The sequence below is a fragment of the Ictidomys tridecemlineatus genome, chromosome 14, assembly GCF_052094955.1.
Source record: "Ictidomys tridecemlineatus isolate mIctTri1 chromosome 14, mIctTri1.hap1, whole genome shotgun sequence".
In the NCBI taxonomy this organism is placed as follows: Eukaryota; Metazoa; Chordata; class Mammalia; order Rodentia; family Sciuridae; genus Ictidomys; species Ictidomys tridecemlineatus.
In genome coordinates, this window is record NC_135490.1 from 67,652,046 (window position 1) to 67,674,877 (window position 22,832).

Sequence of the window (22,832 nt, forward strand, 5' to 3'; positions counted from 1 at the left end):
TCTTGCAAGAGCAATATGTACATATTGTAGCATAAAAATAACTATGTTGCCAAGAGTTTTCTTATTACATTGAGCCTTTATAGTGTTATACACTCTGTGCAAAACATCACATCATGTTATGTAAGTTTCACAATTCTCCGAACTAGATATTAGGAGTCCCATTTTACAGGTTCATAAACTGAGCTTTATGGAGGGAAGCTTCTTTACTTTTCTTCCAAAGACACTCAGTGGTAAGAAAGAGCAGAGGTGATTTCAAATCTGATTCCAAGTCCATAATGATTAACGTGTATACTCAACAAACTTTACAACATGGACTTGCTGAAAAGAGGCTTATAAACTGCTTTATGCAGAGTTTGTAATTAGGCATTCAAAATATGCTACCATCCATTTGGTAACCATGTGTGCCAACTGTCTTGTAGGACCCTGACAATGAAATAACTAGTTGAAATTAATCATGGCATAAACATAGAGCAAAAAATGCAAAGAAGAGATATTTTCACCGATTATTTAAAATTAGTATGAAAAGTACATTTTAAAAGGAACTAACAAATTGTAATACAATTCAAAATGCAAGATTTGAGTCCTGTTTGTGCTTAGCAATGACGAAAAAACTATATGAATACCTTCTTTCCAAGTTCTATGACTTTTCTGAGGATAAATTTAAATTTATTATTGTGAATGTTATTCAAACTATAGCTCCATTAGGCATCAGATATTTCAAAATATCTGATTTCCTCTTAAACACTAACCCTGTGCCTTTCATTTCTGATTTCATCTTCAGCACTAACCCTGTCCCTTCATTTAAAGGAAGTTCAGTGAAGTTCAATTCCCCCTAAATTACTGAAAAATATCAAATTCAATTTTTGAAAAGGTCTGAAAGAAACAAGGGTTTAATAAGATGCTGACTTTGGTTTCTGTTCCTCTCATCATCTCCTTGAAGGATCTTGACTCAGCTAACCATTTTTAATTTGGCTAAGGCTTGTGAGTATTTGTTGATACTTGCCGTCAACTAGCTTTGAACTATGAATAAATACCTGAGCAGCTAGCTCTGACAGAGGACAAGATGGAATCACTAAATAGGAAATATTAGGAACAAAATGTTTTTTTCCCTGGAAGTGTCTTTCTTACTCTGATTTTTCTACTCCTTCCCATTTGCAGGCCCCACATCCTTTGCCAAAGGAATGAACTCACCACCTAGACTGGCCCATCAGGGAACTCCAACTTCCCCAAAGTACCAAAGGATTCAAGGTGGAAATGTGTTCCACATGGAGACCACCCAAGTCCTGCAGTGGATGACTGCTGTGAAAAAGAAATGTCTCTCCATCTGACATCAAGAACTAAACAAGCCAGATATATGTGCCACCCTGTGTGGCTTCTGTGAATGGGAACACGAGGATGCAACATGGCTGCATTTTCCTCTCATGGTGGTGCTAGTCACCTTCTAGACTGCTCTTAGTAAGACCAGACAATCTCTCCACCTCAGCTGCTTCCTTCTTGTTCAGTAAACAAAGACCATGCCTGCTCAGGGAAAGGAGGGTGGGTATGGAGTTTTCACTCTGATCCAACCCTTGTTACAGCCTCCATTACCATGGCCAAGAAGGTGACTGAACATTCAAGAGCCAGACTGGATTTCCACACAACCTTGTTCTGACTTTTGTTCTATCAAGCACTGATGCACGAGTTAGTTCCATGTCACAAAGTTGGATGACATCTACCATTAAGCATTAATTTTGACAGACAAAATGTGTCAGTTGGGCAAAGGCTTTCCTACAATGCCATTGGCAGGCCAGATCTTTTCTTACTTGATGGAATACACCGCTTAGAATCTCTATCCCAATTCCTGAAATTTAGTACTCATAGGAAAATATTTCTCCTTTACTTAATTTTTTAAGCATACAAAATATTTCAATTGTTAACTAGTTATAGGAATTCTTCTGGTTTCTCCCTGTAATTAATTTAAATTTCTACAATAGGTGCTTCGGTCAACTCAGTGACAGTGCCATCATAGCTTTTAAACCAGATCACCCTGTAGGTGAGTGGGCTATGCCTTCAAGTTGCAGATGCACGAAGTAGACTGAGGACAATGATGAAAACTGCAGGTACTGAACCCAAATGTCCTCTGAGTAATCGACTGACTAAGAGCTTTTAATGCACTGCAGATCCATGCTATGCATCCTGCCAACTCTGGAATGGAGGAGTCAAGGTTTCTAGTGCCTACAGTGCTGGGCAACCTCTGTACAAGACAGACAAGAGTTGGGTGATATTTTATGATACAGGAAGAACAGCACAGATCATCAGGATGAGCAGCACAATTCATGTGCTTCAGTATTTATGCACAGAGTTGGTCCATCATCGTTTTACTATTTTTTTAAATGTGTGTGTCATATGTGAAGAAATGACAGATGCGACAATCACAGGGATCTTTGGACAATGACAAGGAGTTGAAGGTGCTCATGGAATGGTTTCATTTTGCATTACTACTAGTCCACATCTGAACCACTCCCAATTCATCTACAATTACATTTTTCACTTTGGGACAGCTTCTCAATGTGTTAGGGATGATGTTCAGATAAAGTTGTACCCTACCTCTTTTTATTGGCATGAACCTTGGTTATAGGTTTATGACTCTATTTATCTCAACTGTCTTGTATCAAAGTTCCTCAGGCACATTCCCACTGTGCAAACATCACCACCACCTACCACGCACTACTTTTTATTGCTACTCTATTTCCTTCCTGTGACATGATGCTTCTCCCAGGAGGTGGTGTTCAACTGTACTTCGAGTTCTGGGGACTTGCACACAGGTCAAGCCTTCATTATCCACTAAAGAAATAATTGAATAATTCACATGGACTTTCTTCAGTGAATTTAACTGACCTCATCATGTTCTACTCAGGAGTAGGGACAATTACTATGAATTTACATACTGAGCCTAGACCTCGTATGAGTCTTAAAAAGAAATATCCACACACAAATTGGAAAATTTAAATTAAAATAATTTCTCTACAAGAAAAAAATGACTGGTTATCAATGAAGCCTCTGAAACCGAGAGACATGAATTATTTTTGCCAGGCACTAAACCAGGTAGAAAGGTCAGAATGCTAGACTGTTTTATGCACTGTAGAGACTGTACATTTGGAAGTCCCATCAGCAGTGTATGAGTGTGCCTTTCCTCCCCACATCCTTGCAAATAGTTATTGATTTTGTTCTTAATAGTTGTCATTCTGACTGGAGTCAGATGAAATCATAGAGTAGTTTTGATTTGCATTTTTCTAATTGGTAGAGATGTTGAACATTTTTCCATATATTTGTTGATTGTGTATAATTTTCTGAGAGGTGTCTTGGTTCATAGCAACCTTTTCTTTCTGTATGTCTATTTCTCCCTTTGGAATGGAAATACTTACTCTCTGCCACTGAATATTGGATATACTGCAGTTGATTTTGATTTCCACAAAGGCTGACAATAAAGAGTTTAATTTGAGTCCCAGAAGAGACTTTGGACTTGAAGTTTGGGGAAATGCTGGAACTGTTCAGATTTGTATCTCCAGTGTGTTCTGGAGATACACTGAATGTATTTTCCATGGTGAGATGTTCATAGCATTTTGGGGATCCTGCTCGGCATGTGAAATTTTAGAATTAGGAGTAATCTCAAAAGCTGAAGTGAGGTAATGCAGGAATGTTCAGAGGTGAAATTATTACATTATGAGACTGGTAACTTAATCTATGAACAAATCCATTGGGTGGATGAATAATTTGAAAGTACTGGGTAGTAAATGGAGAAGTTTGGGCATGTCTGGAAGAAGTAGGTCACTGGGGGCATGTCCATAGAGATTATATTTTGTCACATGGTCCTCTTTTTTTTCTGCTTCATAGCAGCCATGGGTTTAGAGTCTTCCTAAAAAATGCCCTTCTTTTTTTTTTTTCCTTAAGAACAGGGAAGTAAGCACATCCCCAATTTTATTCCTTTTGTGCCACAGTCCTGAGAGAGAAGGGGCACAAGAGTTAGAGTTGCCCCTTTAACAATCAAATACGGATTCTTAAGCTGATCAGCTGGGGCTGAGACCCCACCCCTTCTTTGTGGTTCCAGTTTGACACAGTGTATGGGGATGGGGTCAGTAAGCTTTTCAAAGGGAACTCTAGTCTTCTCATGGTTCATCAGGGTATCTTTCCAAAGTGCTTCTCAGCAAAAAGTCTGCTTTTCTCAGAGTTAAATACAGGAAAGGGCAGTCCCGTTGAGAGCCAGGGGTAGATGTGTTCTCAGAGGTGAAGGAGGAGAAGGGTCTCAGGCTCTTTGTCCATGACAGAGGGAAGGGGGCGTCTGGGCTCCCCATGACTCTGGGTAAGTAGATCTCCGAACAACACTGTTCAGCCTCCCAGGCCACCCCAAGGGGATGAGGGGACTGACCTGTCACCATGTTTTGGGCAAGGTTGGACATCTCTCACCGTCCATCACAGGGCTCTCTACGCCCACGTCGCCAGGAGAGCTGTTACCAAATCTGGAGCTAGTTTCTCAAGACCTCTCATCTTCCGTCAGATGGGTTCTCGAGCCCCTTCAAGGAGCCTGGCGGGCCCCTCTGCAGCACTGAGAGAGCTCTTCTGCCTGTCATCGTCCGTTGGGTGGGATCTCCGGTGCCCAGGTGTCGTTGAGAGGGCTCTTTGGACCATCATCATCTTCAGGCGGGGTTCCCAGGGCCGCCGCGCCACCAGGCTCCTCCTTTGGGCCCTGCGGGCGCACAAAAGCACCCAAGGCCTTGGCGTGGTCTGAGCAGAGCAGCTGCAGTTGGCGCTGTCCGCGGCGGTACTGGTACTGGTACTGGATGCGCAGCACATCAGCGCGCGGTAGGCTGGCGTTCTGCGGGAACTGGGCCCGCACCGGCGCATTGGCACCCGGCTTCCCGCGCTCAGCGCGCAGAAGCTCGTGGTAAAGACTGAGAACTTGCCTCTGCAGCTGGCTGGGCCGGCTCATGAGAGAGGCAGGGAGGCAGCAGCAGCAAAGGCCGGGTGGACAGCAGCCAAACAGCTGCCCAAGCCAAAGGCAAAAATGCCCTTCTTCCATGATGTTCAGACTCACCTCATGACCAGAGCAATGGAGCTGGCTTCCCATAGTTGAGACCTTTGAAACATGAGGTGTTCTGCATCACCTTGGGCCACAGCACAGCAGCCAGCCCAACACAGACTGAGATCTCTGAGAAATGTGGTCCTAGGCAACAGCAAGAATATTGGGTCCCCTAAAGATGATTCAGAAATAAAGACATATGTATTAAGTTTTAGAATAAAAGGGACTTCATCCCAATCAAAATGTCCTTATTTTGCCTGAAGCTAATATCAAAAAGTTAGGCACCATGACTGGTCCTGATTTCTGTTGGACTGTTCCTTCCACACACCATTCTATTGGTTTTCTAAAATTATAATATGCTGCAAATTATTGAGAAAACCTGAGTTGAGCAGTTCAGGAGTAATCGGTGTCAGTTTTGATTGGGTAATTGATAAATCCAGATGACTACCTCATGTCAAACAGAAGCCATACAGATATTATTAGGAGTCATGTGGTATAAACATCTAAATAACCAATAAGAAAGCAGCCCCAGAATAACACTCTGAAGAGATGAGAATCATTTGGTGGAAAAAGAAGCAATGCAGAGTCCTAAGGAGCTCTATACTCAGACTAGCAGTGGACATTGGGCCTTGCTCCCTTTCCTGGGGGCTTTCCTCTGACCAACCAGGCTTGTCCCCAAGCCCTTTCTCCATCATACTTTCCAGCCAGAAGTCACAATAGGTGAACTCAATAGTGCGCCTTTGGTCTCCAGAGGAGTAGTTGTCCCAGCCGAGCTCCTTTGGTCTTGTCACTAGTGTCCAGTCAGATCTCACCAGCTGACCTGAATGGTCAGTCTTCTTAGGAAGCATGGTTAGGGCCATGCCACCTGGCCCTTTTGGACCATCAAGCATGCCTGACCCACAATGCTTTGGCTCCATGGCAGGATCACCAAGCTGCTCCAGGAGCTGCCATCATATCTGTCCCCAGGTTGTTCCACCAGGATCACCATCCTCCCAGGCCTGGTTCAGCTGCCTCACAGGCCTTCTCCTGCAGGTGCTGCCCTCCTTTTGGGATCCTGCCGCTGGTGTCCTGGGGTACCTCCCTCATAAAGCCAGTGCTGTCCTACACCAACTCGCAGATGTTTGGACCACCCAGAACAGTAAGGGTCCCTTCCTGCTTGCTGCAGACCAGTACTCCCACCTTTACCAGTTGAGCAAGTCCATCAGGCTGTGCAGACCATTATATCCACCCAACCCCCTATCCTTCATTCAGAGGAAACAGAGCTGACAATCAAAGAGCAGCCTGAAGAATTAGTGGTCCACCAGGAGGAGGAGGAGATTTCCCGAAGGAAGAGACAGGCAGGAGGATCTGGAACTGGGTGCCCTGAGAATAGAAGAAGAAACATTAGTAAGGCCTCAGGAGACCCAGGGAGAACTCAGTTCTCTGGAACCCAATCCTGTGCCTGGGGAAGGAAACACTTTTCAAGAGAAGGCCCAGGACATTTCCAAGATCTTCCGTGTGGGGGACATGTCATCTGCATCTCCCACAGACCAGTTGCAGGAGGGCTGACCATGGCTCAGGCTGATGCAGAGGCAGCAGTGCTGCCAGAGCCAGACCCCAGCTGCTCCTCACTTTCAGACAAGGGGGCCAAAGAAAGGCTGGAGAAACACCATCTGCCCAGTTCTCCCAGCTCCCAGGGCTCAAGCAAGGTAATGCATGGACAGAAGCATTTCTGTGGTCCATCAGAGAGCTGTCCTCCAGCCAGAGCTTCTTCTTGGAGGTCCAAGAAGAAGAAGCCAATGTCTATGGCCCTGCCAATGTGGCCACCTGCTAAGAGGCCTCTCCAGTGCCTAGAGAAAGACACAGGCACCCTGCTGACAGAGGTTCCAGGTGCAAAGAAGAAGAAGTTGTAGGTAAAATGAAGAACTTGGAGGGTAGAAAAGAAGCTATGGAGGACTCTACCACCAGACTGCCTGTTTATTCTTGTGCCCTACCTGCGGCCCATAGTGAGACTACTAACACAATGACACCACACACAGAACCCTCCCACACCCCAAATATCCAGCCAGCAATCACTGGCAATTGCAGCCTGGTGGATACCTAAACCTCTCTGTGCATCCTCGTTTCCCCCTCACTAAGTAATGATCAGTGGGGAATCCCTTGTTCTATTCCCCTGCTTCATCCCACTAACCCTGATCTCCCATGAGGCCCAGTCCCAATGAGGGAGTTACCCTACATTGTTTCATGTCCCTCCTCACCTGAGATGGGGTCTGGCACCTTCTATTTTCCACCTTCCCACACCTCATATCTTGTTCCCTTTCAACTCCAAGCCTACACACTGCAGAATGGAATCCCCATCACTCATGGGCCTTGATCCTCCTCCTCTGCTTCCTCCTCATCCATCTCTTCCATCTCCCATTGGTCCTCTTCTTGCCCCTCCTCCTGATCCTTCTCCATTTCCTCTTCCTCTTCCTCCTCCTCCTTTTACTCCTCTGTTGCTTCTCATCTTCCTCCTCCTCCTGCTCCTCCTCCCCTTCATTCCTTTCCAAGGCCCACACTAGTCCTTTCCAACTGCACCCCAATAGCCTTGGCCAGAACTTAACTGCTACAAGAGTCTCCCCCACCCACACAGCCAAGTCCTCTGCTCACCTGACTCACCATCCACTGTGCTGAGGCCATGGCCATGGACACTACTCCCTCTTCTCTGGCAGTAATATTTCCAGCTGCACCTGCCTCCAATGACAGCTCCTGCCCATGCCCCAGGTCCATGGCCCTAGGCAGCACAGGCAGCCCACTGGCTCCCCAACATCTCAGGTCTCCCTCCTCAATCCCCATTTGAACCAGTCCTTTGTCCCACTAACCACACCTCAGCCCTCATCTGGGAGCCCCCCTGGGTTCCATGGAGAACCTGCCTTCGAAATGCTGCCCTGCTTATAGCAATCCCAGTTAGGGTCCATGCACTGCCTCCCACGTAGTACACAGTGTTTCTGCCACCATCCTCCTAGCCTGCAGCACCAGAGGAACCTTTGGATACTACCCCGCCTCCCTAGGCTGTCTTAGCACAATCCCTCCTGCCTCCTACTAAAATTTTGGAACATAATATGGGCTGCTTCCTGGTTCTGGGAACATCCTCATAATGGCAGATGATTCCAGATCCCCAGCAGTTCTAGAGCCACCTCTCAGTCATGTAGGAGCCCTGGTGGGCAGTGGTAGCATAACACATTCATTTAAGGTAACCCACCCAGGAAGCTCAGCCCAGGCTATTAGCTTAAACTCATACCCTTCAACCCTGAATAGCAGCAATGGGCTGCTTGGTTCTTGTGGATACGATGTCAACCCAGATGCCCTTGTGCACATCACTCAACAGCTGGCCAGGCTTTCCTATAGTGCAGTGTAAGGGTTTAGAGTCTCCATGATAGGCTTGGAGTTTGTCACAGGTGGGCTAGATATGGGACATCATATCCAGACTTCCCATTTGCCACTCCCCTCTCAGGCCTGCAGTGGTCTTGAAACCTGCACTGCTGGGACTGGAGGGAAAGCTGGTTTTGAAGTGCCCATTCCAGACCTGGGGTCCAAGCTGCAGCCCAGTGTTAAACACTGTGGATCTAAAACACTCACTGTGGAGCATAGAGATCTGCATGTATGCCTGACCTGACACCATCACAAAACCCACACTCTGGTTTGATGTTATCCTGTTTGATCTGAGCTGGGCAATTTTCCTGGCCATCAACCTGGCTAAGAAGTTTATTGCTAGCTGAAGGGGCTTCCTATTCCCTCATGTATTTGCCTCCAAGGCCTTCCTTTTGCCCCCAAATGTGCTTAAATTCTTATTGTTTTTTTCTCACTCTGTTTATGCGTCTCCATTGCTTTCTGATTAGATCATGGTAATGTGTGGAGCCTGACATTATGCAAATTTGAGGTAACATATTTTGTGTGTCCAGTACATAGATCCAAAGGTGATCTTCCATTGAGGTTTACAGAATGCTTTTTATTTTTCATTTTGAGATGGGGACTCACTCTTTGAGATTCTGCCTCAGCCCCTGAATGACTGGGATTACAGGAATGCACCACCACACTGGATTGCCTAATAATTTTTAAGTCCCTTTCCCTTATTTCTTAAATTTGAACCACATTTTTTAGAGGAAAGCCTCATCTTCACCATGGTATGGAATGTATTCTCCCATCAAACAGCATGAGCCTGTGCTGTCTGAGAAACTGGGCTATACACTGTGTGTCCTGGGCTCACTAGGTCACTTCTGGTCATCATTACTGGGGGGTGAATATGGGAACATGTATAGATTTGGACTGGAAAATAACATAACTTTCCATCTCTGTTTAAGACAAGTGAGTGGCCAATGAGCCAGGAGGCCCTTGTGACCCTCAAGATCCTACCTCTGTGGTTAGGGCATTTATCATCCTTTGTGCTCTGTCTATCCCATCAGCAGCCAGCATAGCATCAGCATGTGGAAGAGAACCTGTTGCTACCCAGGAGCCCTTGCCTCTCCCCTTGAACCCTCCCATCTAGTGCCCCAGGACAGTGCTCAGACAAGCCATTGACCTTCCCTCTCCACAGCCTTTGTAGCACTACTCAGTGCTTAAAATCACCTACTACATCACTGCTCAAACTCTTTCCTCCTCTGTGGTTTCAGAACTCCAGGTTCATCTATCCAAATGTGATGGATGAATCCGTTCCCTTCAAGGCAGGTGTCCCTTCTAGAACATCTGGCTGGTTTAGAGAGCAAATACAAAGATAAGTCCCATCCTTCTGTAGCCTCTCAGAACAAAGCTGCCCCTTCTGCATATAGAGGATGTGCCCACCCTTTCCATACTTGTCTTTGCAGCTTCCTTTTTCCCCTGGGCTCCATCAATGGAATGTGAGAGAGGAAGGTGATTCTGGTACCAGGGGGTCAGCCCATATGAGAAGACAGAGAGCCTGATAATGACTTGTCTTCAGACACAAGGAAATGGTAACTGCAAAGTGGGAGAGGTCCTGGGTGTGTGGGAGAAAGAATGCTATGAAAACCATGGCTGCCTCTCCCTGAAATCTGAAAAGTTAGAACAGCAGAGCATCTCCACACCAGATATATACAGGTTGGCCCCAGGTAACTCCCCTATTTAAGGGATATTCAGTTCCTTAGGTGACCCAAAGCCTGAAACTCATGGACACAATACCATCAAACCCGGGATTTGCTGATAGTGCCAAAAAATGACTGGCACAGGAGGGTAGATGTGCTTTGATCCTGGGACAGGTGCCAGTGGTCCCCACACACAGAGCACCATCCCCCAACCCAGCAGGGCTGCTGATGTATCAGCTAGATTCGAGGGCCCCGCTGCCCCTTCTAGTCATACCAGCCCCTGATTTCGCCAACACAATTGTATCATCCCCACTTCAGCAATCCTGTGTACCAAGTGCCCACTGGGATACTGCCAGCCAAGTGGATCCACCCTTCTCCTTTTCACTGCAAAAGGAGCCTATATCCCTAGAGATACACAGTTTAGAGGCATAATTGGAGGGTCCTGGAGTCAAGGGGTCTCCTGGCCCTCCAGTTCTGACTACCATGTCCTGTGGGGAACTCCTAGCACACTGCTGTATAAGATCACCTCAGAACCACAATAGTCTGGTTCTTATAGTCTCAGCCCCAGACCCTGCCCTAAGACCCATTGCCCTCTTGCTATCAGATTGGCCTTGGCAACACCATCAGGTCTAGCCATCCCCATGATGACTGGCTTTTCCCGGTTACAGACACATAGGGAGGGAGATAGTCCAGCCCCCAGGCCAGCCACATCTGGTAGATGGCAGCCTGGGTGGAGTGGAAGGGAGGAGGAGAGAGTAAGCAGAGAGGCAGGGAGGGAAGCAGGAAGGAAAACAGACCCTGCATTTGTCTGACCCAAGACCTTGGAACTCAAGTTGCCCACTAGGTGCCAGCAGAGGACAGGGTTCCTGAGACCTCAAGTAATGACAGCAGTCTCTGCCTCCTGAGATCCCATGCCAGGTCCCAGGTGAGCAATCCTATGTACCAGGCAATGGTGTCAGGGAAGAGGACATCAAGGGAAGGAGAGTATGAGACTGGACATACCTGGGTACTGAGAGAGCCAGGATCAGGCTTGCATTTGGGACATGCTGGTGGGCTGAAAGAGCAGAGTCCTCTCATGCAACAGCCACAGGTTACACAATGCAGGTTACACTGGAGAGAGCTGCATCTACCATCAAGGAGGTAGCCCAGGCTTTCCTGCTCTAGGTGGAGTCCAGCACCCAGTAGCTCGCAGACAGAACTGAGACCTCTTGGTGGCCCATATGGGGATCGAACCCGTGACCTTGGCGTTATCAGCACCAAGCTCCACGATGTGCCCATACACTGCTCCCACAAAGATGCATTTATTACTTGGTCTCCAAAGGGGGGTTCTACTGACACCCACCCAGACAGTGGAGTTCACAGAGGTCAGAGAATGCCCCTCACATTACCCTTTTTTCCATCTGCCAACACCTGCCCCTTCCAATGTTGTGCTCACACCACAGGGTGCTGAGCTCTCCTTGGCAATGTATGCCAAGAACTGCCGACTGAAGGGGCAGAACTGAAGCCCAATAGGTTATGCCTCTTGGAGGTGCTGCACTGGGCCCAGGGTCTCCCTGTCTCTGCCACTCACTGACCATGTGCCTCAATTTACCCCTCTTTGGCACAAGTTGAAATTCCACCCTACATGTCTGGTGGTGACGTAAGTCTAGGACAAACAGTTCTGTGGCTGAAGCACATGCAAGTAGGACAAAAAGGCTCCTGTCCTCTCTTGTCTAGGAATGACATCCATCAGGCCATAGGCAGGCCAGCCAGATATGGAGGGCCACTTCTTGGGCTGGAATGGAGAGCCTTGTTCTCAGTTCATGTCATCATACATGAGGTCCTCAATGCCCTGGAAATCTGGGTTGGAATGCAAGTAGACCAGCCCTTCATTGTCAAGCCCTCACAGGTTATCCCAAGGTAGAAGAATCAAATTTGGACTCATTTCTAAAGCTGGTTACCACCTGGAATTTAGGCTTTGGAATAAAATGAAGTCTTGTGGTTACCATCTCCAAACACCTGGTTTTGCCCACTGAAGCTGGTTGTATCTGGAGTGTGCGAAGTGTTGTCTGGTATTAATGTCATCTATGAAGTAGAGGAACCCCATATGACTCTGAAACCAAATAAACTCTCCCCACCCAACATCTTAAACATAGACACTATGCAAATGCTTTCTGTTTTTTGTTTATTTGTTTGTTTTGTACCAGATATTGACTCAATAGGCCCTTCAACACTAAGCCACATCCCCAGTCTGTTTTTTATTTTTTATTTTATGACAGGTCTCTCTACATTGCTTATGGCATCTCAGTTGCTTAGGCTGGCATGTGATTCTCCAGCCTGAGTTTCTCAAGACACTAGTATTGCAGGCATGCTTCCTGCAAATTCTTAACAATGTTAGAAAAGTTGTGAGGTCAGTTGGAACCAGACTGTGGAAGATTAATGAGGCCTTACCAGGATTATCCCAATTAATCCTGGAAAGAAATCTGCCATTATTGAAACTATTGGACAGGTAAAGATAGTGGGGTTGGAGTAAGGCATCCTGAGCTTAGATAGGAAGCAAGATGCAGCCCTCCAAGTCCAGCCAAGGTCAGCAAACAGAGGTGGTACAGCTCACACTACATTCCACTGTAGATCTTTCAGACTTTCTGGGTAGCTGCCCTCTACCACCTCAGCCTCCTGCATGTAGCTGCAAGGTAGGTCATGGGGGTGCAAGTCTGGGAGATGTCTGTTGACAGGGACAAGGCTCCTCAATGTGCAGGTGCTAGGAGGACAAGGGGCACCCACTGAGTAGCCCACTATGGGAAAATTCCCCCACTCAATTCCATGATGTTCTAGTAGTTAGGGTCCAGCTCTCCAATAATGTCTCTGATGACTTTTGTAGCTGGGCAGGGACATAGCCTCTTGCCAAGGAGGTGCACAGATTTTGCAGTCTCCTGGAGGGTTGGACAGTAGCCAAGCAGTGCATGATGAGAGGGGAGTTGTGATTCTTCCCCTGTGCTGGCCCCAGTGGCTCTCCTTCTTGTCCCTCTAGTACTTAGGTCAATGAACATGGGAGACAGTGAGAACAATGTTGGGATTGAAAGGTGTCACCTGGTCATGGAGGTGGGGCTCCATGACCCAGGAGCTGGGGTCATGAGATGGGGCTCTCCAAAAGGGTCAGGTTCCATCTTCTAAGTCCATATTGTGGCTTTTGCCAAAGTTGCCATGAACTCAACCCCTGGAGTTGGGAGTCTGAAATAAAAGGAGCTTTCCTTCTGCTCAGGACCCCAGAATGAACACTGGGAAATGTAGAAACAGCCCACCATGCCCTTTGAGAGCCCTGCAGCTTGTCCAGGAGATGTACTAAAAGTTGCTTGCTGTGGCTATTATGCCAGGTGCATGGGTCAAGGAGAGGTTTTGTGTTGGGGACAGGAACAGAATTCAGGTGCTACTCTTTGGTTTCCTTTCCCCACCAAGCATCAGTTTCCATTCCTAACTCTTCCTTCCATGCACAGGCTCATCTCCAGTGCTGGTTAGATCCTTTCCTACCTGCAGCTCTCAGCAGCAAGCGCTCATCTGTGCCTGTGGAGGTGAGAGGGCCCCTAAGCTTTGGGAGCCACAAAGGCCACTGCCTGGCTGAGTGGTAGTGTTCAGGCTTGTAGGCCTGGGTGGGATCCATAGCTTCCTTGGGAGGCAAGCTCTGGCTTCTGCCCTCCAGGATATTGGGCACCAAAGTGATGAGGGTGACTCTAAGGTCTGCAGAGGAGGAGGCCAGCTCCTTACCTGGGTGACCAGGTCCACCACTGGGCAGAAAAGATCACTGTGGCCAGGCTCCTGTACTCTGACCTCTCAGACTAATAGATGCCACCACAGCTATCCAACCCTCTAGGAGACTGCAAAGTCTGCTCACCTCCTCAGCAAGAGGGTATGTTCCTGCCCTCCTGCAAAGGTCATCAGGGACATTATTGGAGAACTGGATTCTAACTATTAGAGGGACATGGGATTGAGTGGGGGAATTTTCCCATAGCAAACAAGGAACCTACCCAGAGTGTGGTTCTGTGCCTGGCCCACAGCTGAATTCAGAGCTGTTTAAGCAGTGCCAACTCTGGTCAGCTCTCTCTACATCCCTACTCTGTGTGTTTTAATCATGGAAATAGCATGTAAACATAAATCACACCCTTATCATTATTTTAAGATGAATAAGCTCTGAGTTTGTATCCCATAATTGATATTCAAAGGAAAAAAAATATTAGGTAGGTTAAATTCAGTGGAATTTATCTGAGCAAGAGGGAAATACAAAAATTAAAAAACAGTGTGTGAAAACATGGCCTGCTCCTTTGGGCCAGGGCCACTTCCACCTAGTCCACCAAGGGTTGGCTCCTGAAATGCTTGCAGAAACTGGGACTAGGAACAGGGCCAATTGCCTGCTAAGGAAGATGGAGAGATTCTTTCCAACAAGGTTCTATGTGTATTGACCCAAATAATGTGTTTCCTCTGAACGATTTTTGTTATTCCGGAATTTCTGCACACCTCTTTCACATGCATATTTCATAAGCATTCATGGAGAAGATCATTGGAGGCCATTTGGCACACATCTTGGAGACTGAGTGAGTTCCTGGCTCTCTTGTCAAGAGACTGAGTAGTGACTCCAACCGACACTGTAACTAGTGTTTCTCAAAGGTCATCTTCCCTGACTGATCTGAGGACAGTTGGAATTTGTACACAGGTGGCAAACAAGATATTATTGTTCCATGTATACAATACATTTTTTAAATGTTCAATTTGCATTGCAGCAATCAGGGTTAAATCATTTGCATAAAATTAAACAAGATTTTTATAATGAATGTAAACCTTTATCTTAATGTTACTTAAAATAATTTAAAAGAGAAAAATGTGAACTTAAACCTTTTTATGCTTCTCTTACATTTACATTGGATTTCTATATTCCCAATTCTTTAAGAGAGCTATATCAAGAAAAATCTTTTTTTCAGAAAAATTGCCTTTTTCCATTTGTTAAGAATATTTATATAAGGGGGGAAGAACATGGCTGCCAGCGAAGAGGCAGCACATACAATGCCTCCGTGGTAAGGGGATCAGAGAGACTCATTAATACACCCACATGCGTCCTGCTGGGAAACTTCAAGCAAATTTCCTCTGAAAGGAGACCTTCCTGGAACTAGTAAGTTTAATAGGAGGTGTCAGATTGTCACAAAATACTAAATCTCGGCAACCCAGAGCGGGGCACAGTCCCGCCGGGGGCCGCCGAATGGCCGCTGCCTACACATTGCAGTGAGCATAGGAGCGGACACTAACCGCCTGGACCCCCGCAGGCGGGCTCTGTGAACCCAAGCCGACCGCTGCCCACACGCTGCAGCATTCGTGGGAACGGTCGTTGCCTGCCTGGGTCCCCGCGAGCTGGCTCTGTGAATCGCAGCCGGCGCAGGCCACACGCTGCATTGTTCTTGGGAACCATTGCTGCCTGCCTGGACCCCCGCGGGTGGGCCCTGTGAACCCAAGCCGACCGCCGCCCACACGCTGCAGCGAGTTTAGGAGCAGGAGCTGCCTGCCTGGGTCCCCGCAGCCCGGCTTTGTGAACCGCCCACACGTAACATCGAACTTGGGAGCAGTTGCTGGCTGTCTGCCTGTCCCCCCCCCTCCCCCGGGCTGGCTTGGTGAACCTCAACCAGCCGCTGCTCACACGGCGCAGTGAACTTGGGAGCCGGCGCTGCCTGCTTGGCTGCTTGGGCTCCCGCAGACCAGCTCTGTGAACCACCGCTGGCTACCGCCAAGCGACCGCTGCCTACACCCTTGCAGTGAGTGGGGGAGCAGGCGCTGCCTGCCCGGCCCCGAGGGCCCGACTCTGTGAACCTCCTCTGGCGTTTTGGAGCTGCAGACGACCACCCTCCACCTGCCAACCCAGTGCTGCAAATGACCCCTGACCAGCTCTGCAAAAGGCCCCGCCCACACAGCAAACAGCAGGAATGGAGTCCCGCCCAATCTGGGAGGAAGTACCGCTGCACAGTGATTGACTCCCGCCTACTGAGAGGAGAAACTTGGCCCAGTGGGCATAGCTCCACCCACTGGAAGAGCAGTTAATCGAACTCTAGGACTGCATTTATAAATTTTTTTTATTGTCTTTTTAAATGTTTTTTAATCCATCTTATTTTATTTTATTCTATTTTTTAAATCTCATTTTCCATTTCTACTATTATTATTTTTCTTTAAATCCCTTTTAATCTTCTATTTTTTTCTATCCTTCTTTTCTCCTGTCTTTACATCTCTTTTTAATTTTCTTATTCCCCCTTCCTTGAATTCTACCTGCTTACTCTTATTCTCTTTAGTGACTTCTACCCATCCCTTCTAATACCTTTCCTCCCAAGCTTCAAATATATTTATAGGAGTAAACAGTAACTCAGCAGTCAAACAGAACAAGAAACAATATGAACAGCATGAAAAAGCAAGGAAGAAAAGGAGTGCAAACAATGCAGGGCAGCCTAAATATTCAGGAGGATATAGAACCACCAGAAAAATGGTCATATAAAGAACTCATGGAACACCTGAGACAGATGGAACGGAACCTTAAAGAGGATACAAGACAGCAAATTCAAGCAGCGAAAGAACACATTGAGAATGTATTACATAAACAGATAAAGGAAGAAGTTAAGCATCTTTATCAGGAGATAGAGACTATAAAAAAGAATCAAACCATAATCTTAGAAATGAAGGAAACTATAAACCAAATTAAAAACTCAAATGAGAGTATCATTAATAGAGTGGAGCAAGTAGAAGCTAGAACATCAGATAATGAAGACAAAATATATCATCTGGAAAAGAGGCTAGCCATCTCAGATAGGCTGGTTAAAAATCATGAGAGAAGCATACAAGAGATATGTGATAATATAAAAAAACCAAATTTAAGAGTCATTGGGATAGAGGAAGGGATAGAGATTCAAACAAGAGGAATGAGTAATCTACTAGATGATATAATCACAGAAAACTTTCCAGAATTAAAAAAGGAAACAGATATTCAAATTGTAGATGCATACAGGACACCGAACATACAAAATCACAGTAGACCAATGCCAAGACACATTGTTATGAAGATATCCAATATACAGAACAAAGAGAAAATATTAAAAGCTACAAGAGAAAAGAGAAAGATTACATTCAGGGGTAAACCAATAAGGTTAACAACGGACTTCTCAACTCAGACGCTGAAAGCGAGAAGATCCTGGAATAACGTATTTCAAACACTGAAAGACAATGGATGCCAACCAAGAATTCTGTACCCAGCAAAATTCAGCTTCAGATATGACAACGAAATAAAAATCTTTCACGATAAACAAAAACTAAAAGAATTTGCAGCCAGAAAACCAGCGTTGCAAAGCATCTTGAGCAAAACACTTCACGAGGAAGAAACGGAAAACAATAACCAAAGCCAACAGTGGGAAGTACCTCAGTAAAGACAGACATAGGGGGGAAAACTAATCATGGTGAAACAAACGCAATTAAAAAAAAAAAAACGAGATAAATAATCAAATATGGCTGGAAGTACAAACCATATATCAATAGTAACTCTAAACATTAATGGTTTAAACACTCCAATAAAGTGACATAGGCTGGTAACATGGATCAAAAAAACAAATCCAACAATATGCTGTCTCCAGGAGACTCACCTGACTGGAAAAGACATACACAGGCTGAAGGTGAAAGGTTGGGAAAAAATATACCACGCACACGCTCCTCGCAAGCAAGCAGGGGTGGCCATCCTCATATCGAATAAAATCGACTTCAAGACTAAGTTAATCCAAAGGGATAAGGAAGGACATTATATACTGTTAAAAGGAACCATTAAACAACAAGACATAACAATTATCAATATTTATGCACTAAATAATGGCGCTTCGAAGTTTATAAAACAAATTCTCCTCAAGTTCAAGAATCAAATAGACCACGACACAATAATTATGGGTGACTTCAACACACCTCTCTCACCATTGGACAGATCCTCCAAGCAAAAGTTGAATAAAGAAACTACAGACCTCAATACCACAATCAATAACCTAGACTTAACTGACATATATAGAATATACCAACCATCATCGAATGGATATACTTTTTCCTCAGCAGCACATGGATCCTTCTCAAAAATAGACCATATATTATGCCATAGGGCAACCCTCAATAAATATAAAGGGGTAGAGATTATACCATGCATTTTATCTGATCATAATGGATTGAAACTGGAAATTAATGATAAAAGAAGGAAGGGAAAATCCAATAACACATGGAAAATGAACAATATGTTACTGAATGATCAAAGGGTTACAGAAGACATAAAGGAGGAAATCAAAAAATTCTTAGAGATAAATGAAAATGCAGACACAACCTATCGGAATCTATGGGACACAATGAAAGCAGTTTTAAGAGGGAAATTCATCGCCTGGAGGTCATTCCTCAAAAAGAGGAAAAACCAACAAATAAATGAGCTCACACTTCATCTCAAAGCCCTAGAAAAGGAAGAGCAAAACAATAGCAAATGCAGCAGAAAGCAAGAAATAATTAAAATCAGAGCGGAAATCAATGAAATTGAAAAAAAAAGAAACTATCGAAAAAATTAACAAAACTAAAAGTTGGTTCTTTGAAAAAATAAACAATATTGACAAACCTTTAGCCATGCTAACGAAGAGGAGAGAGAACTCAAATTACTAACATAAGGGATGAAAAAGGCAATATCACAACAGACGCCACAGAAATACAGAAGACAATTAGAAACTATTTTGAAAACCTATATTCCAATAAAATAGAAGATAGTGAAGACATCAATAAATTTCTTAAGACATATAATTTGCCCAGACTGAGTCAGGAGGACACACACGATTTGAACAGACCAATATCAATGGATGAAATTGAAGAAGTAATCAAAAGACTACCAACCAAGAAAAGCCCAGGACCGGATGGGTATACAGCGGAGTTTTACAAAACCTTTAAAGAAGAATTAATACCAATACTTTTCAAGTTATTCCAGGAAATAGAAAAAGAGGGAGTCCTTCCAAATTCATTCTATGAGGCCAACATCACATTGATTCCGAAACCAGACAAAGACACAGCAAAGAAAGAAAACTACAGACCAATATCTCTGATGAACCTAGATGCAAAAATCCTCAATAAAATTCTGGCGAATCGGATACAAAGACACATCAAAAAAATTGTGCACCATGATCAAGTAGGATTCATCCCTGGGATGCAGGGATGGTTCAATATATGGAAATCAATAAATGTAATTCACCATATCAATAGACTTAAAGATAAGAACCATATGATCATCTCGATAGACGCAGAAAAAGCATTCGACAAAGTACAGCATCCCTTTATGTTCAAAACATTAGAAAAACTAGGGATAACAGGAACTTACCTTGATATTGTAAAAGCTATTTATGCTAAGCCCCAGGCTAGCATCATTCTGAATGGAGAAAAATTGAAGGCATTCCCCTTAAAATCAGGAACAAGACAGGGATGCCCTCTATCACCACTTCTATTCAATATAGTTCTCGAAACACTGGCCAGAGCAATTAGACAAACGAAAGAAATTAAAGGCATAAAAATTGGAAAGGAAGAACTTAAATTATCACTATTTGCAGATGACATGATTCTATACCTAGAAGACCCAAAATGGTCTACAAAAAAACTACTAGAACTAATAAATGAATTCAGCAAAGTGGCAGGATATAAAATCAACACGCACAAATCAAAGGCATTTCTGTATATCAGCAACAAAACCTCTGAAATGGAAATAAGGAAAACCACTCCATTCACAATATCCTCAAAAAAAATAAAATACTTGGGAATCAACCTAACAAAAGAGGTGAAAGATTTATACAATGAAAACTACAGATCCCTAAAAAGAGAAGTAGAAGAAGATCTTAGAAGGTGGAAAGATATACCCTGTTCATGGATAGGCAGAACTAACATCATCAAAATGGCGATATTACCAAAAGTCCTCTATAGGTTTAATGCAATGCCAATCAAAATTCCAATAGCATTGCTTGTAGAAATAGATAAAGCAATCATGAAATTCATATGGAAAAATAAAAGACCCAGAATAGCAAAAGCAATTCTAAGCAGGAAGTGTGAATCAGGTGGTATAGCAATACCAGATTTCAAACTATACTACAGAGCAATAGTAACAAAAACAGCATGATACTGGTACCAAAACAGGCGGGTAGGCCAATGGTACAGAATAGAGGATACAGAGACTAATCCACAAAGTTACAACTATCTTATATTCGATAAAGGGGCTAAAAGCATGCAATGGAGGAAGGATAGCATTTTCAACAAATGGTGTTGGGAAAACTGGAAATCCATATGCAACAAAATGAAACTGAATCCCCTCCTCTCACCATGCACAAAAATTAGCTCAAAATGGATCAAGGACCTTGATATCAAATCAGAGACTCTGCGTATGATAGAAGAAAAAGTTGGCTACGATCTACATATTGTGGGATCAGGCTCCAAATTCCTTAACAGGACACCCATAGCACAAGAGTTAATAGCAAGAATCAACAAATGGGACTTACTTAAACTAAAAAGTTTTTTCTCAGCAAGAGAAACAATAAGAGAAGTAAATCGGGAGCCTACATCATGGGAACAAATTTTTACCCCCCACACTTCAGATAGAGCCTTAATATCCAGAGTTTACAAAGAACTCAAAAAATTAGACAATAAGACAACAAATAACCCAATCAACAAATGGGCCAAGGACCTGAACAGACACTTCTCAGAGGAGGACATACAATCAATCAACAGATACATGAAAAAATGCTCACCATCTCTAGCAGTCAGAGAAATGCAAATCAAAACTACCCTAAGATACCATCTCACTCCAGTAAGATTGGCAGCCATTATGAAGTCAAATAATAACAAGTGCTGGCGAGGATGTGGGGAAAAGGGTACTCTTATACATTGCTGGTGGGACTGCAAATTGGTTCGGCCAATTTGGAAAGCAGTATGGAGATTCCTGGGAAAGCTAGGAATGGAACCACCATTTGACCCAGTTATTGCCCTTCTTGGTCTATTCCCTGAAGACCTTAAAAGAGCGTACTACAGGGATACTGCCACATCGATGTTCACAGCAGCACAATTCACAATAGCTAGACTGTGGAACCAACCCAGATGCCCTTCAATGGATGAATGGATTTTAAAAAAATGTGGCATTTATACACTATGGAGTATTACACAGCACTAAAAAATGACAAAATCATGGAATTTGCAGGGAAATGGATGGCATTAGAGCAGATTATGCTCAGTGAAGCTAGCCAATCCCTAAAAAACAAATACCAAATGTCTTCTTTGATATAATGAGAGCAACTAAGAATAGAGTAGGGAGGAAGAGCAGGAAGAAAAGATTGACATTAAACAGAGGCACGAGATGGGAGGGAAAGAGAGAGAAAAGTGGAATTGCATGGAAATGGAAAGAGACCCTCATTGTTATAAAAAACTACATAAAAGAGGTTGTGAGGGGAATTGGAAGAAAAATAAGGAGAGAAATGAATTACAGTAGATGGGATAGAAAGAGAAGATGGGGGGAGGGGGATAGTAGAGGATAGGAAAGGTAGCAGAATACATCAGTCACTAGTATGGCATTATGTAAAAATGTGAATGTGTAACCTATGTGATTCTGCAATCTGTATTTAGGGTAAAAATGGGAGTTCATAACTCACTTGAAACTATTGTTCGAAGTATGATATGTCAAGAGCTTTGTAATGTTGTGAACAACCAATAAAAAAAATAAAAAATAAAAAAATAAAATAAGAATATTTATATAAGAACAACAATATATGCCCTTTCTTGTACTGTGGAATATGTGCTGGAAAAATAGCAACAAAACTTTACTACCTAATGAAGGGTATTTGTAAATATTCTAAACATCTGTAAACACTCTGATAAAGCCTGGAGATGATGCAGACAGAACTTCCCGCCCATGTGTGATTTCCCCAGGAGGCTTGCTAAGAGAAAAAGAAGATGACGCTCCTCTAGGAAAGTGTGATTACCCCCACGGGCTGGTTAACATTAATTTGTTTTAAAATGTGATGTCATATGGAAAACTATTTTGATAGAATTTTAAAACTTAAAGGATATAGTTTTGTCTTCTGTAAAAATGATATGAAATTTTTCTGTGGTGGTCACTTTTTTGTCACTGTGACCAAAATACCTAACAAGAACATCTTAGAGGAGGAAAAGATATTTTCACAATATCAGAGGTTTCTGTCCATGATCAGCTGGCACCGTTGTTCTGGGGCTGAGCAAAGGCAGAATTTCATGGCCAAAGCCCATGAAGGAGGAAAGCTATTCTGTCCCATGGCAGCAGGAATACAGAGGGACAGAGAAAGCTCCTGGGGACAAATTATAACCTATACGAGCGGGCTCCCATGACCTCCTTCCTGTTGACTCACATCACCTGCTGGCAGTTACCACCCAGTACCTAGTCCTCTCAAATAACCCTCTCAAAGCCATCAGGGTCTTTTAGGTCAACTGTGAGGTCACAGCACTTGTAATCTAATCACTTCACTGTGAGCATTCCTGCATTGTCTCCCATGAGCCTTGGGGGACAACTCATACCCAAAGCATAACACATATTAATTGCCAAACAGGAAATAGTTTTTGCTTAGTATACAAGTAGGTTGATCATCACCAAAACATAGATGCTGTAATTCTGTCCATTCTGTGGCCTGGTGAAACCACTTTCCAGGACTTCTATGGGAGTT

The 22,832-nt window shown here is 44.2% G+C and overlaps 1 protein-coding gene across 1 annotated transcript in view; it reads right to left on the minus strand.

Annotated features, from left to right (window-relative positions):
- Window positions 1-3,908: 3,908 nt before the first annotated feature.
- Window positions 3,909-22,832, minus strand: part of LOC144370486 (succinate dehydrogenase assembly factor 1, mitochondrial-like) — an 88,662-nt gene continuing 69,738 nt past the window's right edge. The window contains exon 4 of the mRNA XM_078031287.1: window positions 3,909-6,418. Coding sequence (XP_077887413.1) covers window positions 4,604-5,104 — 501 coding nt within the window. The 5' untranslated portion in view covers window positions 5,105-6,418 and the 3' untranslated portion in view covers window positions 3,909-4,603. The remainder of the gene's footprint in view (window positions 6,419-22,832) is intronic.